The 24,658-nt window shown below is 42.5% G+C and overlaps 2 protein-coding genes across 5 annotated transcripts in view; one reads left to right on the top strand and one right to left on the bottom strand.

Moving 5' to 3' along the window:
- Nucleotides 1-7,832, bottom strand: part of PRR11 (proline rich 11) — a 49,647-nt gene extending 41,815 nt beyond the window's left edge. Inside the window, exon 1 of the mRNA XM_033183694.1 lies at nucleotides 7,531-7,832. The gene's annotated coding sequence lies outside the window, so the exon portion shown is untranslated. The remainder of the gene's footprint in view (nucleotides 1-7,530) is intronic.
- A 227-nt stretch (nucleotides 7,833-8,059) lies between these two features.
- The window catches only part of SKA2 (spindle and kinetochore associated complex subunit 2), a 43,347-nt gene continuing 26,748 nt past the window's right edge, over nucleotides 8,060-24,658 (top strand). The window contains exon 1 of one of the 4 annotated variants that reach the window (XM_033183690.1): nucleotides 8,060-8,205. In XM_033183690.1, the coding sequence (XP_033039581.1) occupies nucleotides 8,173-8,205 (33 nt within the window). In that variant the 5' untranslated portion in view covers nucleotides 8,060-8,172. The remainder of the gene's footprint in view (nucleotides 8,206-24,658) is intronic. The other 3 variants (XM_033183693.1, XM_033183692.1, XM_033183691.1) reach the window with 3 other exon arrangements.

Raw genomic sequence — 24,658 nt, 5'->3', positions numbered from 1 at the left:
TATTTTTCAATGAAAAAGATGTCTAGGAACTAAATCATGTTTTCTTCTCTCTGTCTCTGTCTCTGTGTGTGTGTGTGTGTGTGTGTGTGTGTGTCTGACTTGGGTTATTAGTGCTTCTATCTAATCTCCTTCTAATTAAATACAGTAATTGGCACATGCAGAGGATTAAGGAACTACGCCAAATCCGTCAGGGTAGAAAGATGCAGTCTGAGATAATTCCTAGATAGTTAGTTGTTCCATCCAAAAATAATCACAGGTCTTGCGAAAGTGGAGAATAGCAAATTTCTACCTTAGTCAGAACAAGAACACAAAAAAGTAAGGTTTGTTTTAGTATCATTACTTAATTAAAAGCATTAGGTACTTTCCAGAGGATAATTGCCTAAATTGAAAGAGTATATAGCAATCTTCCTTTAGCTTAAAATACATATACTTATCCCCTTTCCAAAGGGGTAATGAGACCTACAAATTCTTTTTGCTGGATTAGGTGGGATTTTAATTGTTAACATTGAATATAAGCTCATTCTTTCGTGATTCCTTATAGCATTTTTCCTTTTGTTTTGAGACAGGGTCTTGCTCTGTTGCCCAAGCTGGATTGCAGTGGTGTGATCTCAGCTCACTGCAGCTTTGACCTCCTGGACTCAAGCAATCCTCCTGCCTCAGCCTCCAGTAGCTGGAACTATAAAGGCGCACCACCATGCCCAGCCGGTTTTTGTATTTTTAGTAGAGACAGGGTTTCACTATGTTGCCCAAGCTGGTCTTGAACTCCTGAGCTCAAGCAATTTACTGGCCTTGGCCTCCCAGAGTGGTGAAATTACAAGTGTGAACCACTGTACCCGGCCCCCTGTTTTGTGTGTGTGTGTTTTTTTGTTTTTGTGTGTGTGTGTGTGTGTGTGGTTTTTTTTTTTGAAACGGAGTCTTACTCTGTTGCCTGGCCAGCCTGGAGTGCAATGGCATGATCTCAGCTCACTGCAACATCTGTCTCCTAAGTTCAAGTGATTCACCTGCTTCAGTCTCCCAAGTAGCTGGGACTACAGGCACACACTACCACGCCCAGCTAATTTTTGTATTTTTAGTAGAGATGGGGTTGCTAATTTTTGTATTTTTAGTAGAGATGGGGTTTCACCATGTTGGCCCAGCTGGTCTTGAACTCCTGACTTCAGGTGATCACCTGCCTAAGCCTCCCAAAGTACTAGGATTACAGGCATGAGCCACCATGCCTGACCTATGTATTTTTTAAACTAATTTTTTTCTTACACTGCTTTCTCAAATAATCTGAAAAACCATTAGAAACATAAACATATAGGCCAAGGGTGGAGGTTCATGCCTGCAATCCCCTGCACTTTGGGAGGCTGAGATGGAGGTGGGAGGATCCCTTTAGCCCAGGAGTTTGAGACCACTCCGGGCAACATAGTGAGAGTCCCAACTCTATGACAAAAAAAAAAAGAAAAAGCCGGCCGGGCGCGGTGGCTCAAGCCTGTAATCCCAGCACTTTGGGAGGCCGAGACGGGTGGATCACGAGGTCAGGAGATCGAGACCATCCTGGTCTACACGGTGAAACCCCGTTTCTACTAAAAAATACAAAAAACTAGCCGGGCGAGATGGCGGGCGCCTGTAGTCCCAGCTACTCGGGAGGCTGAGGCAGGAGAATGGCGTAAACCCAGGAGGCGGAGCTTGCAGTGAGCGGAGATCGCGCCACTGCACTCCAGCCTGGGCGACAGAGCTAGACTCCGTCTCAAAAAAAAAAAAAAAAAAAGAAAAAGCCTGGCATGGTGGCCCACCTATAGTCCTAGCCACTCTGGGCCGGGCGCGGTGGCTCAAGCCTGTAATCCCAGCACTTTGGGAGGCCGAGACGGGCGGATCACAAGGTCAGGAGATCGAGACCATCCTGGCTAACACGGTGAAACCCCGTCTCTACTAAAAAATACAAAAAACTAGCCGGGCGAGGTGGCGGGCGCCTGTAGTCCCAGCTCCTCGGAGGCTGAGGCAGGAGAATGGCGTGAACCCGGAGGCGGAGCTTGCAGTGAGCTGAGATCCGGCCACTGGACTCCAGCCTGGGCGGAAGAGCGAGACTCCGTCTCAAAAAAAAAAAAAAAAAAAAAAAAAAAAAAAAAAAAAATAGTCCTAGCCACTCTGAAGGCTGAGGCGGGAGGCTCACGTGAGCACAGGAGTTTGAGGCTGCAGTGACCCATGACTGTGCCACTGTACTCCAGCCTGGAAGACAGAGCCAGAAACTGTTTTCAAAAAAAAAAAAAGAAGAAGAAAAACCATAAATATCCTAAATAATTCTATGATCTCTAGAAATTACTCTCATTTTTACTTACATCCTCTTTCATTAAGAAAAGATTTCTAGGCTAAGGAACCAGAAAACTGGTACATCTGGAGCTCTTGATAACAAATCAAACAATAATAAAGGACATATTATAGGCCGGGCATGGTGGCTCACACCTGTAATCCCAGCACTTTGGGAGGCCGAGGCTGGCAGATCACTTGAGGTCGAGTTCGAGACCAGCCTGGCCAACACAGTGAAACCCCGTTTCTACTAAAAATATAAAAATTACAATGAGGCTCAGTCTTAAAAAAAAAACCCAAACCAAAACCAAAACCAAACAAACAAAAAACAAGAGAAATTACACTGTAGAGGTTAAGGATAAGGACCAGGGAGTTATACTGCATAGGTTCAAATCATGGCTCTACTATACTCTCGTAAGTTATTATTTATGACCTTCAAGAGATTCTTAGTCTTTCTGTGTCAGTTTCCTTCCCTGTGAAATAATAATATTAATAGGAACTTGCTTCAGAGTTTTGAGGAGTACATGAGTAAATCATGTAAAGTATTTACAGTGCCTGGCAGGCAATAAGTTTTATTGTTACTATTATTATTCCTTGATTCTTTTTTTTTTTTTTTTTTTGCTGCTTGAGATTACTATATCAGATTTTTTAAAATACAGAAGTTTAATTCAACAACATATAGTGATAACTCGCTATGAAGATGAATAAGACACATTCCTGCTCTCCAAGAGTTTATAGTGGGGAGAGATGGGTAAGCAGAAAGTAAACAGGTATACAATATGGTATGGGTTATGATGGGATATGTATATGATATTAATGGAGAAATAAAGCAAGGGCACATAATTCTCCTATAAGGGTTGAGGTTTTTGGAAAAGGTTTTGCCTAAGCTGAGCTTTGATGAAGGGGCTAGGTTAAGGTGGGGCCTGGGAAGGAGTCATCCCATCAGAGGGAATAACATGGAAACATTTCACAGAAAGGTATGTCAGGGTTTTCAGACAAGATTCAGTGTGACTAAAGCGTATCCTGCAACATAAAGTTTTGTCAGGGAGCAATGAGTGATGAAGCTGGAGGGTGGATAAGGACCAAGACATCAGAAACAATAATGGATTTTAAGCAGATAACTGTCATGCTTATATTTGCTCTTTAGAAAGAATGGTTTGGCAGCATTGTGGAAGTTGGATTTATGGGACCATGACTGAAGGCAAAAAGTCCACTTACAAACCTATTGCAACTGTGTAGGGGATAAGGACCTGATTATAGGAGTGACAGTAGGGTATCTAAAGACATCTAACTGTTTGTGTTCTATGTTCAGAGTCAGAAGTTCAGGGGAAAGATACTAGAGAAATACTGCACTCATAAGTGTATAGATGGCTAGAGAAAATAATAACACTAGAAATGGGTGAAATTACCCAGAGAAATATGTGGAGTGAAAAGATCTGTGAGCTGACTACCAAACTTTAAGAAACACCATGTATAAGGAGTGGGTAGAGAAAGAAATAGAAAAGACATAGCCAGGAAGGTGAAAAGACTGCAGAGACAATGGAGCTCCTATTGGAGTAAAGGCTTATTTAAAAAAATGAGGGTGTGGGAGGCTGGGCGCAATGCCTCACACCTGTAATCCCAGCACTTTGGGAGACTGAGGTGGGTGGATCATCTGAGGTCAGGAGTTTGAGACCAGCCTGACCAACAGGGTAAAACTCTGACTCTACTGAAAATACAAAAATTAGCCAGGCGTGGTGGAGTGTGCCATAATCCCAGCTGCTCCGGAGGCTGAGGCAGAAGAATCACTTGAACCTAGGAGGCGGAGGTTGCAGTGAGCCAAGATCATGCCACTACGCTGGATGCACGCCACACCTGGGTGTGGGCCAATGTGAGTATGAATCAGAGATGTTTCTCTGATTAATTTACCCTGTCTCTTCTCCTTACCATCCCCCTCCTTTCTGTCCTCTAACTTCAGTTGCCTTCACCATTTTTGTCTTTCACTATTGTCTATTTTCCTTTACTGTTTTTACTTAGAAAAATTTCAAGCTTTCAGGAAATAAAAAATTTACAATAGTATAATAAGCACTCATATACAATTCACCTAGATTTACCAATTGTCAATTGCCGTCTTTGTACACACACTCTTTCTGTATGTATGTACAGATATATACATATATAAATTTTTTAAGGTTTTGATTGAATAGATTTAGTTGCAGACATCATGATACTTTACTCTTAGATACTTTAGCTGTTGTTTTCTAACATAAACATGGAAATTTTCTGACAAAACCACAATCACAGTCAGGAAATTTAACCTTGTTATTATATGATCTAATAAACAGCCCAGGCCGGGCGCGGTGGCTCAAGCCTGTAATCCCAGCACTTTGGGAGGCCGAGACGGCGGATCACGAGGTCAGGAGATCGAGACCATCCTGGCTAACACGGTGAAACCCCGTCTCTACTAAAAAATACAAAAAAACTAGCCGGGCGAGGTGGCGGCGCCTGTAGTCCCAGCTACTCGGGAGGCTGAGGCAGGAGAATGGCGTGAACCCGGGAGGCGGAGCTTGTAGTGAGCTGAGATCCGGCCACTGCACTCCAGCCTGGGCGACAGAGCGAGACTCCGTCTCAAAAAAAAAAAAAAAAAAAAAAAAAAAAAAAAAAAAAAACAGCCCATATTAGGATTGCCCCAGTTGTCTCATTATCCCTTAGAGATTCTCCCACCCTGGTTCCACAACACATTTAGCTGTAGTATCTAGTATCTGTTTAGTCCCCTTTAATTCATAACAATTCCCCAGCTTTTTTTATTTATGTATTTGCTTCTTCATATTTATAATTTTGAAGAGTCCAAGTCAGTCGTTTTGGAGAATGTGTCTTAGTTTGGGTTTGTCTGAGTGTTCCTTCAATGATTCTCCTGCCTTCAGTCTTTCTCCTTGCCCGTTCATTTTCCACATTGTTACCAGAGCTGATACTTTAAAACAAAATGAGATCTAGATATTCCCTTGCTTAAAAGTATTTGAAGGTTCCTTTACACACAAAATTAAATTCCTTAGCACACCTTTCAAAGCTTTTCACAACTTACCTGTAATGGCCCTCTGCCATTAGAGCCTTCATCTCTTCTAGTGACTATCGGTTAGTACTTACAGGTATACTAAACACCAAATACTTTATGTTTCTTTCTATCAGGCTTTCCTTCTGTTTGGAGTATCCTCCTCCAAGTCAACTTATACCTATCCTTCAAGATTCCGTTACTTTATCTTATAGATATTAGTTGAGTGTTTATAATCCACCAAGTACTATGCTAAGTGCTGGCATACAATCTTGAACAGTACCAACATAATCTTTGTCCTTCTGGATTTTTTTTGGGGGGGGACAGAGTCTTGCTCTGTCACCTGGGCTGGAGTGCAGTAGCTTGATCTCGGCTCAATGCCACCTCCGCCTCCTGGGTTCAAGCGATTATCCTGCCTCAGCCTCTTGAGTAGCTGGGATTACAGGGGCGTGCCACCACACCTGGCTAAGTTTTGTATTTTTAGTAGACGTGCGATTTTGCCATATTGGCCAGGCTGGTCTTGAACTCCTTACCTCAAGTGATCCGCCCGCTTTGTCCTCCCAGAGTGCTGGGATTACAGGTGTGAGGCACCGTGCCCAGCCACCTTACAGAATTTATACTGGCTGAAATGTCATCTCTTTTGCACTTCTATAGCACTTTATACACACCTTTATTATAAAATTTATTACATTTCATTGTAATTTTTGCGTGTATGTCAGTCATCCTGCTGGACTGTTTTCCCAGCATTTTGAATACAGCAGGAGCTAAATAATGTTTCATTCAGTAAAGAATGAAAAGAAGCATTCCTGCTAAGTGTTAGTTAGCAAGTGTTACTTTAGTTAAGGAATATGTTCTAATATTGTCAAATTCTCTTGGTTAGGGAGGTTTTTATTTCTTCATATCATACCACATCTTCATATGGCTAAAAGATGGGTCTAAAGCTATTTTCCAATAGGAAGATGCAGTAAATAATACAGTAAGAATTACAGTCTTTTGCAGGAGTTGGCACTGCTGCTTCTGTTACAACTCCTCCCAATGATATGAAAAGTTGTTTGCGGCCGGGCGTGGTGGTTCACACCTGTAATCCCAGCACTTTGGGAGGCCGAGGCGGGTGGATCACGAGGTCAGGAAATCAAGACCATCCTGGCCAACAGGGTGAAACCCTGTCTCTACTAAAAATACAAAAATTAGCCAGGCGTGGTGGCGGGCGCCTGTAGTCCCAGCTACTCAGGAGGCTGAGGCAGGAGAATCGCTTGGACCTGGGAGGCGGAGGTTGCAGTGGGCCGAGATTGCGCCACTGCACTCCAGCCTGGGCGACAGAGTGAGACTTCGTCACAAAAAAAGGAAAAAAAAAAAAAAAAGGAAAGTTCTTTGTTCTGGGGAACTTTCAAAGCTGTGGCAGCAATGGAAGTGGCTGTTGCATTTCATTGCCATCTTCCTAAAACACATTTTTATGGAGGTCTCTTGCGCTCCTCCACAAATAGCCTTCAATTACTTAATTTCCATTACCAGTTCAACTGATACTTCTTGAACACCCATAGCACTATTTCTGGGTAATTGCTTTTTAAAAATTTTATGTTTTATGCTGTTTTTGTTTGTTTTGTTTTCTGTTTTTTTGTTTTTAGCATTGCTTTTTTTGTTCCTGTCTTGTTTCTCCAGAGACTGCAGTTCCCTGAAGTCTCATCCCACACAGCATTAGGCACTCAGTAAACAGGACACATATTTAAAATGGACACTCTAACAGAATGCCAGACAATATCAAGTAACATAGTAATATTCCCAGTCAAGAAATGTACCAACTTAAACTTTAATGTGCAGAGAAATCACTGAGGGAAATCTTGTCAAAATGTATATTCTGATTTAGTAAATTTGGCTGGGGCCCGATAATTTACATTTGTAACAAGCAACCAAGAGATGCGGATGCCGCTGATCTGTGGACTTACACTGAGCAGCAAATATGTAAAGAAATATTCAAAAGGCATATGCTTTGCTCCAAAACATATCTTGCGAAGTGTTAATTAAATAGAAGTATGGTTAAGATGAAGCCAGGCCGAGCACTTCTTCCCCAGCCCCAAACCTACACTTCCCATTTCCCCTTCGTGTCCAGCCAAGGTCTCCCCCTCCTTAAACCATAAAAACACACAAGCAGCAACAAGTCCAGCTACTCAAGACGCGAGCTCAGATAACAAAGACATAATCGTTCCTGCACTTACTAGTCTAAGAGCCGGGGCAGTCGATGGAGTCCGGGCTGTGGCCTCTCCCACGCCATAAAGAAAAATTCAAAATTAAATCCTTGTCAGGGAGAGACCAATCGTAGACACGGTCTCCGCACGATTCGCTCTTTAGATAGCGTAGGAGCACAGTCCGGCTTGTGATTGGCTGAGATAGCACAGAGCTCCAGCCAATCAGAGCTGAGGCGCTTCTGGTATGAATAAGGTGAAGGCGGGAGAGAAGGGAAAGGAAAGCAGGAGGGGAAAGAAGGTGTGTTACGTCCCCTCTGCCGTCGGTGGAAGTTCTGGTGTGATTGGTTGGCTCTTCTTCCGATTGCACCAATCTCAAGCTCTTCTCTGCAGAGCCCTAACTATAAAATTGAAAGTAGAGAGCAGGGGGCAGCCAATGGAAAAAAAAATGTGCACAGCAGCCAATCCTCCTGCGGCGTTTTGTGTCTTTGCCCAACAGGAAAATGTGTCTCATGCAGGGGGGCGTTACCCAGTCGCCAATGGGCGGGAGCCGGTGGAACGGAGGAACCAATGGGTGCGAGACGTTGAGTGACAGCTGTCCAATGGAGGCCCTCCGTGCTAGTACGGCTTACGGCTTAAGCGCCGCCGCGGTCTGAGGAATGTCAACTATTCAACATGGAGGCGGAGGTCGATAAGCTGGAACTGATGGTGAGTGCAAAGTGAAGGAGATCTACTGGGTAGTTTATTTTTCCCCCACGGCCTCGAAAGTGGGGCACAATTTGAAATCGCCGGAAACTCCAGGCGGCGGAGGCTGGACCAGAGTCGAGTTCCCTCCTCCTGCACCAAAGGGAGCCGCCACCGTCTGGTGTCTAAACCGCCGCGGGGAAGGGGTTACATCCGGGAAACTCGTCAGGGAAATGGCGGGAGATGCTGAGGGTGCGGGGCCTTTGGAATTCCTTGTTCCTTGTCCTCACCTTTACACCCCTTACGGAACTGCGCCCAGTGCAGACCGCATTCTGTGTTTGTACCAAAAAAGATGTGAATGGAACGGTCCCTAAGCGTCCCAAGAAGGGAGGGGTGGTTCACACTCCAAGAAAGGGGAACGGCGGGTGGGGTGGGGAATAAACAGACGGGGGCGAGGAGAAATCCCTGCAGGGCCGACCCGCCCACGTTTTAAAAGGCGGGCCGAGAAAGTCTGAGAAAGGATGCTAGACTTGTATGCACAACTTCCTAACGGCCAAGGAAGCAGCTAGACCCATTTCTTTTTGGTCCGGGGGTGGCAGACCTTCGGTGAGGGAAGAGGTGTGAGCGAAGGGGATCGGAACCACGAGCTCCTCTCCTGGAGCGCGGGCGGGATTGAGACAGGAAAGGCATCCTGCTCTTGAGTTGTGCACTTTCATTCATCTGTGAAAGTAGAGAATGGGGGCGAAGAATCGCAAAGTACTCCTGTTGTTGCTGGCGTATTCGGCCTGCTCGGGGGCGCCCAGCTGAGGGGCTGTCCTTCTAGTTTTCTTTAAGGATCCGTCCTTCACTTGTTCTCTTTATTCCCTCCCTCCCATCCTTAGATTACCAGCTTGATCGCCCGCGCTTTTTTCCTCTTAGTTCCCTTGTTATGTCTTCAGCCCTTTTCGTCCAGCATTATCTTTTTTTTTCTTTTTTCTTTTTTTTTTTCCAGGTTGGGCTGCTTTCCTTAAAAACCTGGACTTTGGAGGAAGCGCCTGCCACTGAGCTCCTGTCTTTTTTTGTTTGTTTGCTTGTCTGTTAAATAAGATTGGCCGGGCGCAGTGGCTCATGCCTCTAATCCCAGCACTTTGGGAAGCCGAGGCGGAGGGATCATGAGGTCAAGAGATCGAGACTCTCCTGGCCAACATGGTGAAACTCCGTCTATACTAAAAATACAAAAATTAGCTGGGTGTGGTGGCACGCGCCGATAGTCCCAGCTACTCGGGAGGCTGAGGCAGGAGGATTGCTTCAATCTGGGAGACGGAGGTTGCATTGAGCCGAGATCGCGTCACTGTACTCTGGCCTGGCGACAGAGTAAGACTCCGTCTCAAAAAAAAAAAAAAAAAAGATTAAGTTTAAAAAAAGTAAAAAACATTTCTTCGTCTGTAATCCGTACCTCCTTCCCACGCCATTCCCTGGCATTACTGCTTAGGTATTTGTGCCTGCCCTGCTTTCTCCAAGCTGAATCTTGGGCCTCTAACTTCTTCCTTGGAAAGGATGGGTGGTGATCCTGGAAGAAACCACCCACCCCCCATTCCCACCCCAGAAAAACAGGCCTTGATATATCTTATTTTCTTCTGATGTGCAAATGAATTGGAGTGCCTCTCATATACAAATTTAATTTGAAGGCTTTCAATTACTTTCAGCATTTTGTGTTTAAATTTTCTTTGTGCAGTGTGTATGGGATTGGAGAAGTGTAGGGAGAAATGGGAGGGAAGAAGGAATAATTTCCTGCAGATTTTCAAACCTGTAATAATGAACTTTTAGTTCTAAGTTTTATTATTTTTATCATTGTCTTTTTAAAAACAAAATGTTAAGCATTGTAATTTGATTCTGTCAACAGGCTTAAATGTTAAGACTATCTTGCCCTTCTCCCATTCTGAATTCTTCCCTACTGATACAGATATTTCTGCTTAAATTCATAATTCATTTCTGCTAAATGATGCTAATTCTGCTTTAACAGGTTGTTTGCTTCTCAAGTTGGCTGTTTTTAATTTTTAAACTTGTCTGGTTTTTGCAATAGAGTCAGTGTTCTCACAGGACTTTTTTAGATTGAACAAATTCTCTTTTAAGTGAACAATGATGAAGTAAACATTTTGAAAAAGTAGGTTTTAGAAAATTATAAGGTAGCCAGACATTTAAACTTTTAGATATTGTTTGAATGATGAGGTAGTATTTAAATTATATTTGAAGACAGGAAACAAAGAAATGAGGGTTTTTTCCTTTCTTCCATCCTTGCAAGTAAATTAGTGGTAGCTTTTTTTTCCCCTTTCAGGTTATTAGTTTGTTTCCATAATTATTAGGGTTTAGAAATGAATTTTTATCATGGCTTTAATTATTACTGCTTTATATTGCTTTAAAAGACAGTGCATCTCATCTTCAGATTTACCATGCACTTCTAGAAAAAAATGTTATACTTGTGGACCAGTTTATTTTATAAGGTTTTAAGCGTAAATGATTTCCTGTGCTATCTTCTGATTTTTGGTTTTACATCAGTTAAATAAATGATTTGTCAAGGAACTAGCATTGACTATTTAATTTGTGAAAAGAGAATGCATAATATTTAATTTGAAAAGAAAGTGTTTATCCTAATTTTGTTGATACCTTAAATTTTTTTCATATTTTTCTTGTTTGTAACAACTTCCAATTCAGAAAGTTAAACACTTATCTTTTAAACAATTGTCTTTAAAACCTGAAACTTGGCTACCAGCGTTAAATATTCTAATATTTTAGTTATGTGACCCAGGATTTGACACCAAGACACTTATATTTCAGCTGTCCTTTGTGTGAATCCATTTCCTTAGTAGGCTCAATCCTACTAAGTAGTTGAACTGGATTGTTTAAAGTGAGGTTGGTGAAAATAATGAAAATATATTTTTGCATCAATCAACATTACTAATGGGGGAATAAGCTTATTGTAGGGCAATCTTTGTTTTCTGACTTTTCCCCCTTCACTTAGTGATAGGGTGGGATTTGTTTAGCTCGTTCTTTCGTGGTACTACTAGTGACTGTACACAAAAGGTAATGCAGTGTGACACTATGATACTATTTCTGTTTCTGGGTTTACATCTGACTTCTGATTGGGTTCTTATCCGTTAAAAAAGTTAGAATGTTAATTAGCTTGGAATTAAGGAAACTTGTTACTTAAATCTCAGTCCCACCTCCCCCTATCATTATTTTCTCTTTGATATTTGTAAGTTTGAAGGAAATGGAGATGCTTTTTGCCTATATTTAAGATTTCAGGAGTTCACTGAAATTTTGAAATCCCCTTGGATAGTATTCAGTTAGATAGAGTTAATGTTCTATTTACAGCACATTGATTCCCTTCTGTTGTTATAATAGCCCTTAGTAAACTCAAGATACAAAGCTGTAAGATGGTAAGTGCTTTTGTGTTTTCTTTGTATAGTGGTTTAGATTCCAGAGTGATAGATTATGTAGAGATTGAGAAATTTATTATTTTACTTTTCATTTGTTTTCTTTGATACTTGTATTCAAAGGGCTTGTTTTATGTGGTGGTTAATCAGTAAATTGCCTTGAAGAAGGAGCTAACCAACATCTCTGCAGAGAACAAAAATATTTTTCACAACTTTGTCTTAGTAGTAATTATAATTGGTTTTGTTAATAACAATCCTCAAGTATTAACAATACCCATTCTAATTACTATTAAGGCTTAGGGCATATTTACAAAATTCCTTTCTACATCTATGCATGTTTCTGTTTGAATGTTAATTTGTATATTAGTCATCAGTAAGCAACATCACTTTGATATTTACGTCTTATCCTTTTTTTAAAAAACATTGATATAAATGTTTTTTGGTTTTGGATGTTTTTCTGTCCAAAATGGCAACCCTACTTTAAATTCTTTTCACACTGAAGCTTCAACTGATGCAAGATGCTTTTGTGTTCCTTTCCTACTTATTACTGCTAACGAATGCTCTGACTTTATTGCACTACTGTACTTTACAGCTAGCAGTGCAATAGTATTGTCAAAGCATCTGAAAGCAGGATGCACGCCAGAATTTTGATTCTTACCTTACATCTTCCTTCAGTATCAGGAAATAATTTACCACAACCTTTGTTGCTGAAAACTATAATGTTGTTACTAACAGTGTATCTTTTAGAAAGTCATAATTTGAAAAAAAAAACCTTTTAACTAATTAAAAACTTACTATTTTACTGCATTATGAAACACATCTAGAGAATTTTTTTATATCTAAGTTGTTATGGTTTGTCTAAATGAGTAATACTTTATAATTTATTGCTTTCTGTTACATATTTGGATAGGTTCTTTCAAACTTTAGGTTTTTTTTTTTTTTTTTTTTTTTTTTTTTTTTGTATTTTTTAGTAGAGATGGGGTTTCACTGTGTTAGCCAGGATGGTCTCGATCTCCTGACCTCGTGATCCGCCCATCTCGGCCTCCCAAAGTGCTGGGATTACAGGCTTGAGCCACCGCGCCCGGCCAAAACTTTAGGTTTTATTTGAGTTTTATGATGAATTGGTAGTGATGAAAACAATTTCTGCTCTGTATTTTTCTTGCAGTTACTTGCCCCAAGTCATCTTTTTTGTTGTTGTTTTTTCCAGAGACAGAGTCTTGCTCTGTTGCCCAGGCTGGAGTGCAGTGGCCCACTCATGCCTCACTGCAGCCTCATCCTCCTGGGCTTAGGCAATCCTCCCTCCTCAGCCTCCTGAGTAGCTGGGACCACAGGCGTGTCCTAGCATGCCTGGCTAATATTTTCTTGAAATTTTTTGTGGAGACAGGGTCTCACTGTATTGCCGAGGTTGGTCTTGAACCCCTGGGCTCCAACAGTCCTCTTGCCTTGGCCTCCCAGAGTGCTGGGATTATAGGTGTGAGCCACTGTGCCTAGTCCTCCAAATCTTAATTGGTGTTAATTTTGTGTATTGTCTAGGAAATGGTTGAATTTAGAATCTAAGAGTGCTTGTTTTACAGTTTATTCTTATGAGATATAATAGTGTGGATTCATCACTTTTAAAAAATAATGAATTGTATTGAGATACAATTATATAAAATAAAAGTAAGTAAGCTATTTGTTAAGCAAAGCCGAAGTCTTGCTGTGTTGCCCAGGCTGGAGGGCAGTGACTATTCACAGGGCAATCATAATGCAGCACAGCCTAGAACTCCTGGCTTCAAGCAATCCTCCCACTTAAGCCTCCTGAGTAGCTTTGACTACAAGGGTGTGGCATGCCCAGTGAACTGATGAGTTTTGACAAATGTATACAGTCATAACCACCACCACAGCCAGGATATAGAACATTTCTGTTACTTTTCAAAAAGCTCCTTTGTGGCCAGACACAGTGGTGCACCTGTAGACCCAGCTACTCAGGTGGCTGAGGTGGGAAGATCACTCGAGCCCAGTAGTTCCAGACCAGGCTGAGCAACAGAGTGAGACCCCTACATTCCTTTGTGCCTCTTTGTGGTCAACCTCTTCTTCCCCAACTCCCTGGCAACCACTGATCTCTAGTTTAACTTTTCCTAGAATTTCATATAAATGGAATCATACATTGTACAGTCTTTTGTGTCTGGCTTCTTGCACTTAGCATTAATGCTTTGAGATTCATCCGTGTTTTATGTATTCGTAGTTGGACAGTTTTTATTGCTGAGTAGTATTCATTGTATAGAATATCACAAACTCTATCTACCAACTTATGGACATGGGGTCATTTCCACATTTTGCATATTATGAATAAAATGGCTATGGTTGGTCTCGAACTCTTGAGCTCAAGTGATCCTCCTGTGTTGCCCTCCCAAATGTCTTTGTTTAATTTTTTTTAACAATATTTTTTTCTTTTTCTTTAGAGACACGGTCTCATACTGTCACCCAGGCTGGAGTGCGATGGTGTGATCATAGCTTACTGTAACATCAAACTCCTAGGCTCAAGCAATCCCACCTCAGCTTCCTGAGTAGCTGGAACTACAGGTGTGCATCACCATGCCCAGCTAGTTTAAAAATTTTTTTTGTAGAGATGAAGTCTCACTATGTTGCCAAGCTGGTCTCTAACTCCTGGGCTCAAATGATATTCCCACTTCAGCCTCCCAAAGTGCTGGGTTCTGGGAGTGAGCCACCATGAGTATGTCTTTGTATGGACATAATGTTTTAATTTCTCTGGGGTAAATACTGAAATGGGATTTCTGGTAGCATGATAAGTGTATCCTTGTGGGGGGGAAAAAGGTATGCTTGATCTTATAAGCAACTGCTAAAATATTTTTCAAAGTGGCTGTACTATTTTGCATTCCCAAAGCTATTGATTAGGGTTCTAGTTTTTCCATAACTTTATCAACACTTGGTATTAGGTTGATGCAAAAATATCAATTTTAATTTTAACCCTTCCAACGGGTGTGTGGTGGTGCCCCATATAGTTTCAATTTGCATTTCCTTAACTAATGACATTGAACCTCTTTTCATGTGCTTATTTGTAGTTGGTATATCTCTTTAGTGAAATGTCTTACAATCTTTTGCCTATTTTCTTTTCTTGTTTTTCTTTCTTTTTTTTTTTTTTGAGACAGGTCTTGTTCTATTACCCAGTTTGCAGTAGAGTGGCGATCATAGCTCACTGCAGCCTTGACCTCCCAAGATTCAGATGATACTCTCCCGCCTCAGCCTTCCAAGTAGCTGAGACCACAGGCATGTACCACCACTCCCAGCTAATTAAAAAAAAAATTTTTTTGTACTAGTCTGGGCAACATGGCCAAACCCCCTCCTCTCTACAAAAAAATAGAAAAATTACTTGGGTGTGGTGGTGCAAGACTGTAGTGCCACATACTTGAGAGGCTGAGATGGGAGGATCACCTGAGCCTGAGGAGGTTAAGGCTGCAGTGAGCCGTGATTGTGCCACTGCACTCCAGCCTATTGACAGTGACACCTTATCTCAAAAAAAAAAATTTTTATTTTTTTAGAGATGGGTTCTTGCTATGTTGCTCAGGCTGGTCTCAAACTTCTGGGCTCAAGCCATCCGCCCACCTCAGCCTTCCAGAGTACTGGAACTACAAGAGTGAGCCACTGTGCACGGTAGAGAATAGTTATCTTAACAATATTGAGCCCTCTGGTGCACAAACATATCTTTCCATTTATTAGGTCTCTAAAATTTTCTTTCGACAGTTTTGCAGTTTTCAGTGTATAGATCTGCTTATAATTTTTTAAAATTAAAAAAATTTTTTTTTTTGGCCAGGCGTGGTGGCTTACACCTGTAATCCTAGCACTTTGGGAGGCCGAGGTGGGCAATTTACCTGAGGTCAGGAGCTCAAGACCAGCCTGGCCAACATGGTGAAACCCCATCTCTACTAAAAATACAAAAAATTCACCTAGCGCAGTGGCTTGTCCCTGTAATCCCAGCTACTTGGGAGGCTAAGGCAGGAGAATTGCTTGAACCTGGGAGGCGGAGGTTGCAGTGAGCCAAGATCGCATCACTGCACTCCAGCCTGGGCAACAGAGTGAGACTTTGTCTCAAAAAAAATATTTAATAGTGTTTTCAGTGTGATTTCTACTAGTGCTTTTAAAAATAGAGCAAAGACCAGGCATGGTGACTCACATCTGTAATCCCAACACTTTGGGAGGCTGAGGCAAGAGGATCACTTGAATCCAGTAGTTCAAGACCAGCCTGGGCAACATAGCCAGACTCCATCTCTTAAAAAAAAGTAGATCAAGAACAGTTACAACATGGGTTCTAAATGCATTGAATTTCAGAAGAAAGTAAACTATTTGTTAAGCATAAGTCCTTTAAAAATGGTTGGGAAAATACAGATATCAGAGGGAAGAAAGATACCTAAAATGTTAGGCATGAACTCAAGGACATCATTTGTAGAGAAAGAAAAACATAAATCCTCATCATAAAGCCATTTTATTCCAAATTTGTGTGTGTGTATGCGTTTGTGTGTGTGTGTGATACATAAAATTTCTTTCTTAGTTACCAGCCCTAGCCTTAAGTGCAGCTGCTTTCCTCTTCAGCTTTTAATTACAAATTACAATTTCTTACTGTTCTCTGGTGGGCTGTTAGAGCAGTGGGTAGGATTTTCTTTTTTTTTCTTTTAATAACCTAGAGGAGGAGCCAAGGGATTCATCTGAGGATTTTTTTGTTTTTTTGTTTTTTGAGATGGAGTTTTGCTCTTGTTGCCCAGGCTGGGGTACAGTGATGTGATCTCAGCTCACCGCCACCTGCACCTCACAGGTTCAAGCGATTCTCCTGCCTCAGCCTCCCTAGTAGCTGCGATTACAGGCATGTGCCACCACGCCCATCTCAAAAAAAAAAAAGACTATCCCAGATCGGCCAGGTACAGTGGCTCAGGCCTGTAATGCCAGTGCTCTAGGAGGCCGAGATGAGAGGATTGCTTGAGCTCAGGGGTTTGAGACCAGCCTGGGCAACATAACAAGACCTCGTCTCTACTAAAAATAAAAATAAAAACATTAGCTGGGTGTGGTGGCTGGTGCCTGTAGTCCCACCTACTTGGGAGGCTGTGGCAGGAGGATCATTAGAGCTCGGAAGATCACGACTGCAGTGAGCTATGATTGTGCTGCCACTGCACTCCACCCTGGGTTACAGAACAAGACCCTGTCTCAAAAACAAAAACAAAGAAAGAAACAATATCCCAGATAAATAAAATAACTAGTCTTAGATTTTATAAGCTCGTCCTTCTAATTTATCTCAATATATAACATTTTTAAAGTTAGAATCAGTCCTTGATTCAAGTTCAATATTTTTATTCTCATTTTATTATTTATTTATTTTTTTGAGACAGAGTCTCACTCCGTCACTCAGGTTGGAGTGCAGTGGCACCATCTTGGCTCACTGCAACCTCCGCCTCCTGGGTTCAAGCTATTTGCCTGCCTCAGCCTCCCGAGTAGCTGGGATTGCAGGCGTGCACCACCACGCCCAGCTAATTTTTGTATTTTTAATAGTGATGGAGTTTCACAATGTTGGCCGGGCTGGTCTCAAACTCCTAGCCTCATGTGATCCGCCCACCTTGGCCTCTCAAAAGTGCTGGGATTACAGGCATGAGCCACCGCGCCTGGTGTAGTCTCATTTTATAAATAAGGAAATAATCTTAGCCAACTTTTGCTAAGGTTTCATCTTAGTGATTTAGTGACTGCAAAATAAATTTAACTTTTTAAGACTTTTTTTTTTTTTTTTTTTTTGTTGAGACGGAGTCTCGCTCTGTCGCCCAGGCTAGAGTGCAGTGGCCGGATCTCAGCTCACTGCAAGCTCCGCCTCCCGGGTTTACACCATTCTCCTGCCTCAGCCTCCCAAGTAGCTGGGACTACAAGCGCCCGCCACCTCGCCCGGCTAGTTTTTTGTATTTTTAGTAGAGACGGGGTTTCACCGTGTTAGCCAGGATGGTCTCGATCTCCTGACCTCGTGATCCGCCCGTCTCGGCCTCCCAAAGTGCTGGGATTACAGGCTTGAGCCACCGCGCCCGGCCTTAAGACATTTTTGTCAGTAAATGTGAGAGCTGTAGTTTTACAAATCCTTTCTCTCCCCACCTAATTTGCCTAACTGTAGATAAAAGTACTTCCTACTTTGTTTCATTATGTATTTCCTTTTTTCTTTTGAGATAGGGTCTCACTCTGTCACCCAGGCTGGTGTGCAGTGGCTCAATCACAGTTTACTGCAACCTTGACCTCTCGGGCCCAAGTGATCGTCCCACCTCAGCCTCATGAGTAGCTGACACCACAAGTGTACACCATGATGCCTGGCTAGTTTAAAAAATTTTTTTAGAGACGTGGTTTCTCTTTGTTGCCCAGACTGGTCTCCAACTCCTGGACTCAAATGATCCTCCTACCTTGGCCTCCCAAAGCGTTGGGATTACAGGCTTGAGCTACCATGCCTGGCCTTATTAAGTGTTTCTAGGTCGGACTAGTAACAGAGGCTAAAGATACTAAGAAACTTATCTGGGAGACAAAGATAAATATATTGACTAATGTATCTGTGATTAAGTACACAGATAAATTAAATACAGATGACATGGTGGGAAAAGTTGATACTAGATATTATGGGGGAACATTGGAAAGAGGAAATTAACCTGGGAAAGGTTTCTTCTTAGAGGTGAGATATAATCTGAGACTTGAAAGATGAGTAGGGATTAGCCAACTGAAGGAGAGGGCAGATATTCCAGGCAGAGGAAATAGTACATGTGAACGTCCAGAGATAAGCGTTTATTGTACAACTGGGGGAAACTGCAAGGGTTACAGTATACTGTTGAGAGGGAGAACTAGGAGTATTGAGAAAGTAAGATCGATATTCTAGCTATTAAGTTTTCTTACCATACTGTTTTTCTTTATTACATTTGTGAACTTTTTTTCCCAATTTTTTTATTGTGTTAAAATACATGTAACATAATGTTTATGATCTCAACCATTTTAAGTGGTATTAAATACATTCATAATGTTGTGCAACCATCACCATCATCCATCTCCATAACTTTTTCATTTTGTAAAACTGAAACTCTCGGCTGGGCGTGGTGTTTGTCAAGATGTCAACCGTTTGTTAAGATCTGCCCACCGTAGCCTCCTGAAGTGCTGGGATTACAGGCATGAGCCACCTGTAATCCCAGCACTTTGGGAGGCCAAGGTGGGTGATCATCTGTGGTCAGGAGTTCCAGACCAGCCTGGGCAATATGGTGAAACCCTGTCTCTACTAAAAATACAAAAAATTAGCTGGGTATGGTGGCGTGTGCCTGTAATCCCAACTACTCAGGAGATTGAAGCAGGAGAATTGCTTGAACCCGGGAGGCAGAGGATGCAGTGTTGCCCTCTAACCTGGGAACCTGGGTGACAGAGTGAGACTCCATCTCAAAAAATTAAAAAAAAGAAACTCTATACCCATTATACAATTACTCCTCTTTTCCCCTCCTCTCAGTGTCTAGCAACTACCATTCTACTATCTGTCTCTATGATTTAGACTACTCTAAATACCTCATTTAAATGAAATCATACAGTATTTGTCTTTATGATTGGCTTATTTCATTCAGCAAAATGTTCTCAAGATTCATCTGTTTTTTTTTTGTAGCATATTGCAGATTTCCTTCAATTTTTAAGGCAGAATAAGATTCCGTTGTATGTATATACCACATTTTACTCATCTATTCATCTCTCCATGGACACTCGTGTTGCTTCCTTGTTTTAGCTATTGTGAGTAATGCTGCTATTAAAATGGGTGTACACATACCTCTTTAAGACCCTGTTTTTAGTTGTTTTAGGTGTATACCCAGAGTGGAATTGATGGATAAAATGGTAATTCTATTTTTAGTTTTTTTGAGGAACCACTGTACTGTTTTCCACAACAGCTATACCATTTTACACACCAGCAGTGGACAAGGGTTCCAGTTTCTCCACATCCTCTCCAACACTTGTCTTTTTATTTTATTTATTTATTTATTTTTGTTATGGTGACTATCCTAATGACTGTGAGTTGGTTCTTAAACTTTTTTTTCCCTTAAGAGGGAGTCTTGCTCTGTCATCAGGCTGGAGTGCAGTGGCGCGATCTTGGCTTACTGCAACCTTGGCCTCTGAGGTTCAAGCGATTCTCCTGACTTAGCCTCCCGAGTAGCTGGCACTACAGGCGTGTGCCACCACGCCTGGCTAATTTTTGTATTTTTAGTAGAGATGGGGTTTCACGACATTGGCCAGGATGGTCTCAATCTCTTGACATCATGATCTGCCCACCGTAGCCTCCTAAAGTGCTGGGATTACAGGCATGAGCCACTGTGCCCGCACTCCTAAACATTTTTTATCATTTTAAATTCATATTCTACAGTTATCATGAACCTATATTCCTTAATTTAAAACATTGACATATAAACATCCAGTTAAAGTTTTGGGGCTGGGCGTGGTGGCTCACACCTGTAATCGCAGCACTTTGGGAGGCCAAGGCGGGAGGATGACCTGAGTCAGGAGTTTGAGAAAAATACAAAGATTATGCCAGGAGCAGTGGCTCATGCCTGTAATCCCAGCACTTTTGAAGGCCAAGGTGGGCGGATCACCTGAGGTCAGGAGCTCGAGACCAGCCTGGCCAGCATGGTGAAACCCCGTCTCTACTTAAAATACAAAAAAATTAGCTGGGCATGGTGGTGCACGTCTGTAATCCCAGCTCCTCGAGAGGCTGAGGCAGGAGAATCGCTTGAACCCCAGAGGCGGAGGTTGCAGTGAACTGAGATGGCGCTTTTGCACTCCAGCGTGGACAGCAGAGTAAGACTCTGACTCAAATAAAAAAAAAAACAAAAAACAATGAAAAATAGCCGGGTATGGTGGTAGGGGCCTGTAATCTCAGCTACTTGGGAGGCTGAGGCAGGAGAATTGCTTGAACCTGGGAGGCAGAGGTTGCCGTGAGCTGAGGTCGTACCGCTGTACTCCAGCCTGGGTGACAGAGTGAGACTCTGTCTCAAAAAAAAAGAAAAAAGTTTTGGATAAAATACAGGGAAATTTAACAACTCCTGATTAAAACCATTATATATTGATTATTCTACACTTGTTATTGCTCTATTTATTTACTACAAGATACCATAAATAAGAGACATCTTTTAAAAATAAACCTGGCTGGGCATGGTGGCCCACGCCTGTAATCCTAGCACTTTGGGAGGCCGAGGCAGGAGGATTGTTTGATTCCAGGAGTTCAGGACCAGCCTTGGGCCACATAGTGAGACACTCTCTCTCTCTCTTTTTTTTTTTTTTTTTTTTGAGATGGGGTTACGCTCTTGTTGCCCAGGCTGGAGTACAGTGGCACAATCTCGGCTCACTGCAACCTCCGCCTCCCAGGTTCAAGCGATTCTCCCACCTCAGCCTCCCGAGTAGCTGGGATTATAGGTGCCCACCACCACGCCTGGCTAATTTTTGTATTTTTAGTAGAGATGGGATGTCACCACATTGGCCAGGCTGGCCTTGAACTTCTGACCTCAAGTGATCCACCCACCTTGGCCTCCCAGAGTGCTGGTATTACAGACATGAGCCACTGCACCCAGCCCTGTCTCTTTTAAAAAAAATATTTAAAAACAAAAATTAAAAAAAAAAATACATATATAGGCTGGGCATGGTGACTCACTCATGTAATCCTAGCACTTCGGGAGGCTGAGGTGGGTAGATCACCTGAGGTCGAGAGTTTGAGACCAGCCTGACTAAGATAGAGAAACTCCATCTCTACTAAAAATATACAATAAACTGGGTGTGGTGGCCCATGCCTGTAATCCCAGCTACTTGGGAGGCTGAGGCAGGAGAATCGCTTGAACCCGGGATGCAGAGGTTGTGGTGAACTGAGGTCATATCATTGTACTCTATCCTGGGCAACAAGAGCAAAACGCCATCTCAAAACAAAACGAAACAAAACAAAACAAACAATCGTATATAAACTAAAGAATTTATCTGAATATGCTTGCAATAACACCATCCCTGTCATTTACATGTACTACCTGATTTTTCTCAAAGAAAATAGAAGTATTGTAGTAAAGTGAACAATTCACCCCATTTCTTTACTTCTGCCTGTATCCACATGTTTGTCATGATTTCATGGTGGGCAGAGTACATTTTTCTCCTCTTGATGTGCTTTGGCCAATGGCATATGGGTAGAATTGACAGTGTGCAGCTCTGAACTTGGGCCTTTAAGAGACCTTGAATCTTTCTGCTTACTCTTATGTTTCCTCTAGCTTCATGAGAATATCTCATGGGTTCAAAGAGGGTGAGAGACACCAGTAGCAAAGGTCCTACCAGGCATCCTCCAGAATTGCTGTGTGAAGCAAATCCACCAAACTCAGCCTAGCCTAGAGTACCTGAACCGGTTCAATGTGCAGGTCCATGAAAATAAATGATCAGTTTTTAAGCCACTGAGTTTCTTGGTATCATGTGCCATAATTTTGAAGTATGTCTAGGCTCTCTCTCTTTTTTTTTTTTTTTGAGACGGAGTCTCGCTCTGTCGCCCAGGCTGGAGTGTGGTGGCGCGATCTCCACTCACTGCAAGCTCCGCCACCTGGGTTCACTCCATTCTCCTGCCTCAGCCTCCTGTGTAGCTGGGACTACAGGCGCCCGCCACCGCGCCTGGCTAATTTTTGTATTTTTAGTAGAGACAGGGTTTTTTGAGACAAGGTCTTGTTCTTTCACCCAGGTTGGAGTGCAGTGACGTGATCACCACTCAATCCAGCCTGGGCCTCCTGGGCTCAAGCCATCCTCCTACTTCAGCCTCCCGCATAGCTGGAACTATAGGTGCATGCCACTACACTGGCTAGTTTTTGTATATTTTGTAGAGATAAGGTTTCACCATGTTGTCTAGGCTGGTCTTGAACTCCTGGGCTCAAGTGATCTACCTGCCTCAGCCTCCCAAAGTGCTAAGATTACAGGCCTGAGCCACTGTGCACGGCCATGGCTGTCATTTGAATTACAGAATTTATCTATTTGTTTATTTATTTAGAGACAGAGTCTTACTCTGTTACCAGGCTGGAATGTAGTGGCATGATCTCGGCACATTGCAACGTCTGCTTCCCGGGTTCAAGTGATTTCCTGCCTCAGCCTCCCTAGTAACTGGGACTACAGGCACACACCAGTGTAGTACACCCAGCCAATTTTTGTATTTTTAGTAGAAACAGGGTTTCACCATGTTAGCCAGGATAGTCTCGATCTCTTGACCTCGTGATCCGCCTGCCTTGGCATCCCAAAGTGCTAGGATTACAGGCATATGCCACCATGCCCGGCTGAATTACATAAATTATTTAAGGCTTGGATCTGTGGCTCACACCTGTAATCCTAGCAGTTGGGGAGGCAGAGGCAGGAGGATCACTTAAAGTCAGGAGTTCAAGACCAGCCTGGGCAACAAAACGAGACTCTGTCTCTACAAAGGAAAAAAAAAAAGTTGAATAGACTACTTTGACTGATAAAACTAGCCTTTTAGGTCGGGCCCGGTGGCTCATGCCTGTAATCCCAGCACTTTGGGAGGCCGAGGTGGGCGGATCACAAGGTCAGGAGATTGAGATCATCCTGGCTAATACAGTGAAACCCGTCTCTACTAAAAAATACACACACACAAAAAAATTAGCTGGGTGTGGTGGCGGGTGCCTCCACTCCTAGCTACTTGGGAGGCTGAGGCAGGAGAATGGCTTGAACCCGGGAGGCGGAGCTTGCAGTGAGCCGAGATTGCGCCACTGCACCCCAACCTGGGTGACTGAGCAAGTCTATCTCAAACAAGTAAATAAATAAAAAATAAAAATAAAACTAGCCTTTTAGAGGCAGGGGCTCATGTATATATCCTAGCAATTGTTCCATGAAAGCCTGCAGATTGGGCCAGGAGCAGTGGCTCACACCTGTAATCCCAGCACTTTGGGAGGCTGAGGCTGGTGGATCACCTGAGATCAGGAGTTCGAGACCAGCCTGGCCAACATGGTGAAACCCCGTCTCTACTAAAAATACAAAAATTAGCCAGGCATGGTTGCGCGTGCCTGTAGTCCCAGCTACTCAGGAGGCTGAGGCAGGAGAATTGCTTGAACCAGGGAGGCAGAGGTTGCAGTGAGCTGAGATCGCGCCATTGTACTCCAGCCTGGGAGACAAGAGCGAGACTGTGTCTCAAAAAAAAAAAGCCTGCAGATTGGAAACTGATGAACCTGAAGCCCTTGCCCACTTTCATCCCCTCTGGTTGCCAGTTGCTTGAAATAACACGTCTGTGACCTGGTGTTAGGGCATATTACTGCTTATCTGTTTTGGACAAGCATAGTCATGCATTTGTTCTGTTTGGAAGAGAGAATGATTAATAGTCAGTACTCTCTCCAGCAGAAAAAGGCAAAAACCAATTGTGATTGTGGAGACATGAAATAAGTGGTCCTTTGCTTGCTGGGAACTTGAAATATTTCCCTTAAAACGTGTTTTAAAGAGTAGTTGTGTTCCCAGGTGGTTTGTTCTTTCAAATGAATGAATGTTTGTTCTTTCATCTATTCCCTTTTGTCACTGCACATTAGGCTGTATATTAAAAACTAAGGATACAGAAAAGAAGAGATTTCTTGCCAGGAAGATGTTTGAAACCATGTCGTGACATTACCATGTAAACATGTGTTTAAAATATAATACAGAAGATGGTAAACCAAAGCCATGAACAAAGTAAAAGGAGAGTAGATAAAGGTGATTCTAAATGTACACCGAAGAGAAGATAATGTACAAAAGTAGATTCTGGCCGGGTGCGGTGGCTCACACCTGTAATCCTAGCACTTTGGGAGGCCAAGGCGGGCGGATTGTGTGAGCTCAGGATTTCGAGACTAGCCTGGGCTCATGAACTCATCTCAAAAAAAAAATTAAAAATAAAAATAAAAGTAGGTTTTTTGATTATAGCCTAACTAGTTCCATTAAGATGCTTAATTCTCCCTTAAAATGTTTCTATGGAAAATGCATTTCTTTTTTTTTTTTTTTTTTTGAGTCAAGAGTCTCGCTGTGTCGCACAGGCTGGAGTGCAGTGGTGCGATCTTGGC

The sequence above is a fragment of the Trachypithecus francoisi genome, unplaced genomic scaffold (assembly GCF_009764315.1).
Source record: "Trachypithecus francoisi isolate TF-2019V2 unplaced genomic scaffold, Tfra_2.0 Lachesis_group20, whole genome shotgun sequence".
NCBI lineage: Eukaryota > Metazoa > Chordata > Mammalia > Primates > Cercopithecidae > Trachypithecus > Trachypithecus francoisi.
Note: the sequence above shows the minus strand (reverse complement) of the source record. Positions and strands in the feature narration are given on the sequence as shown.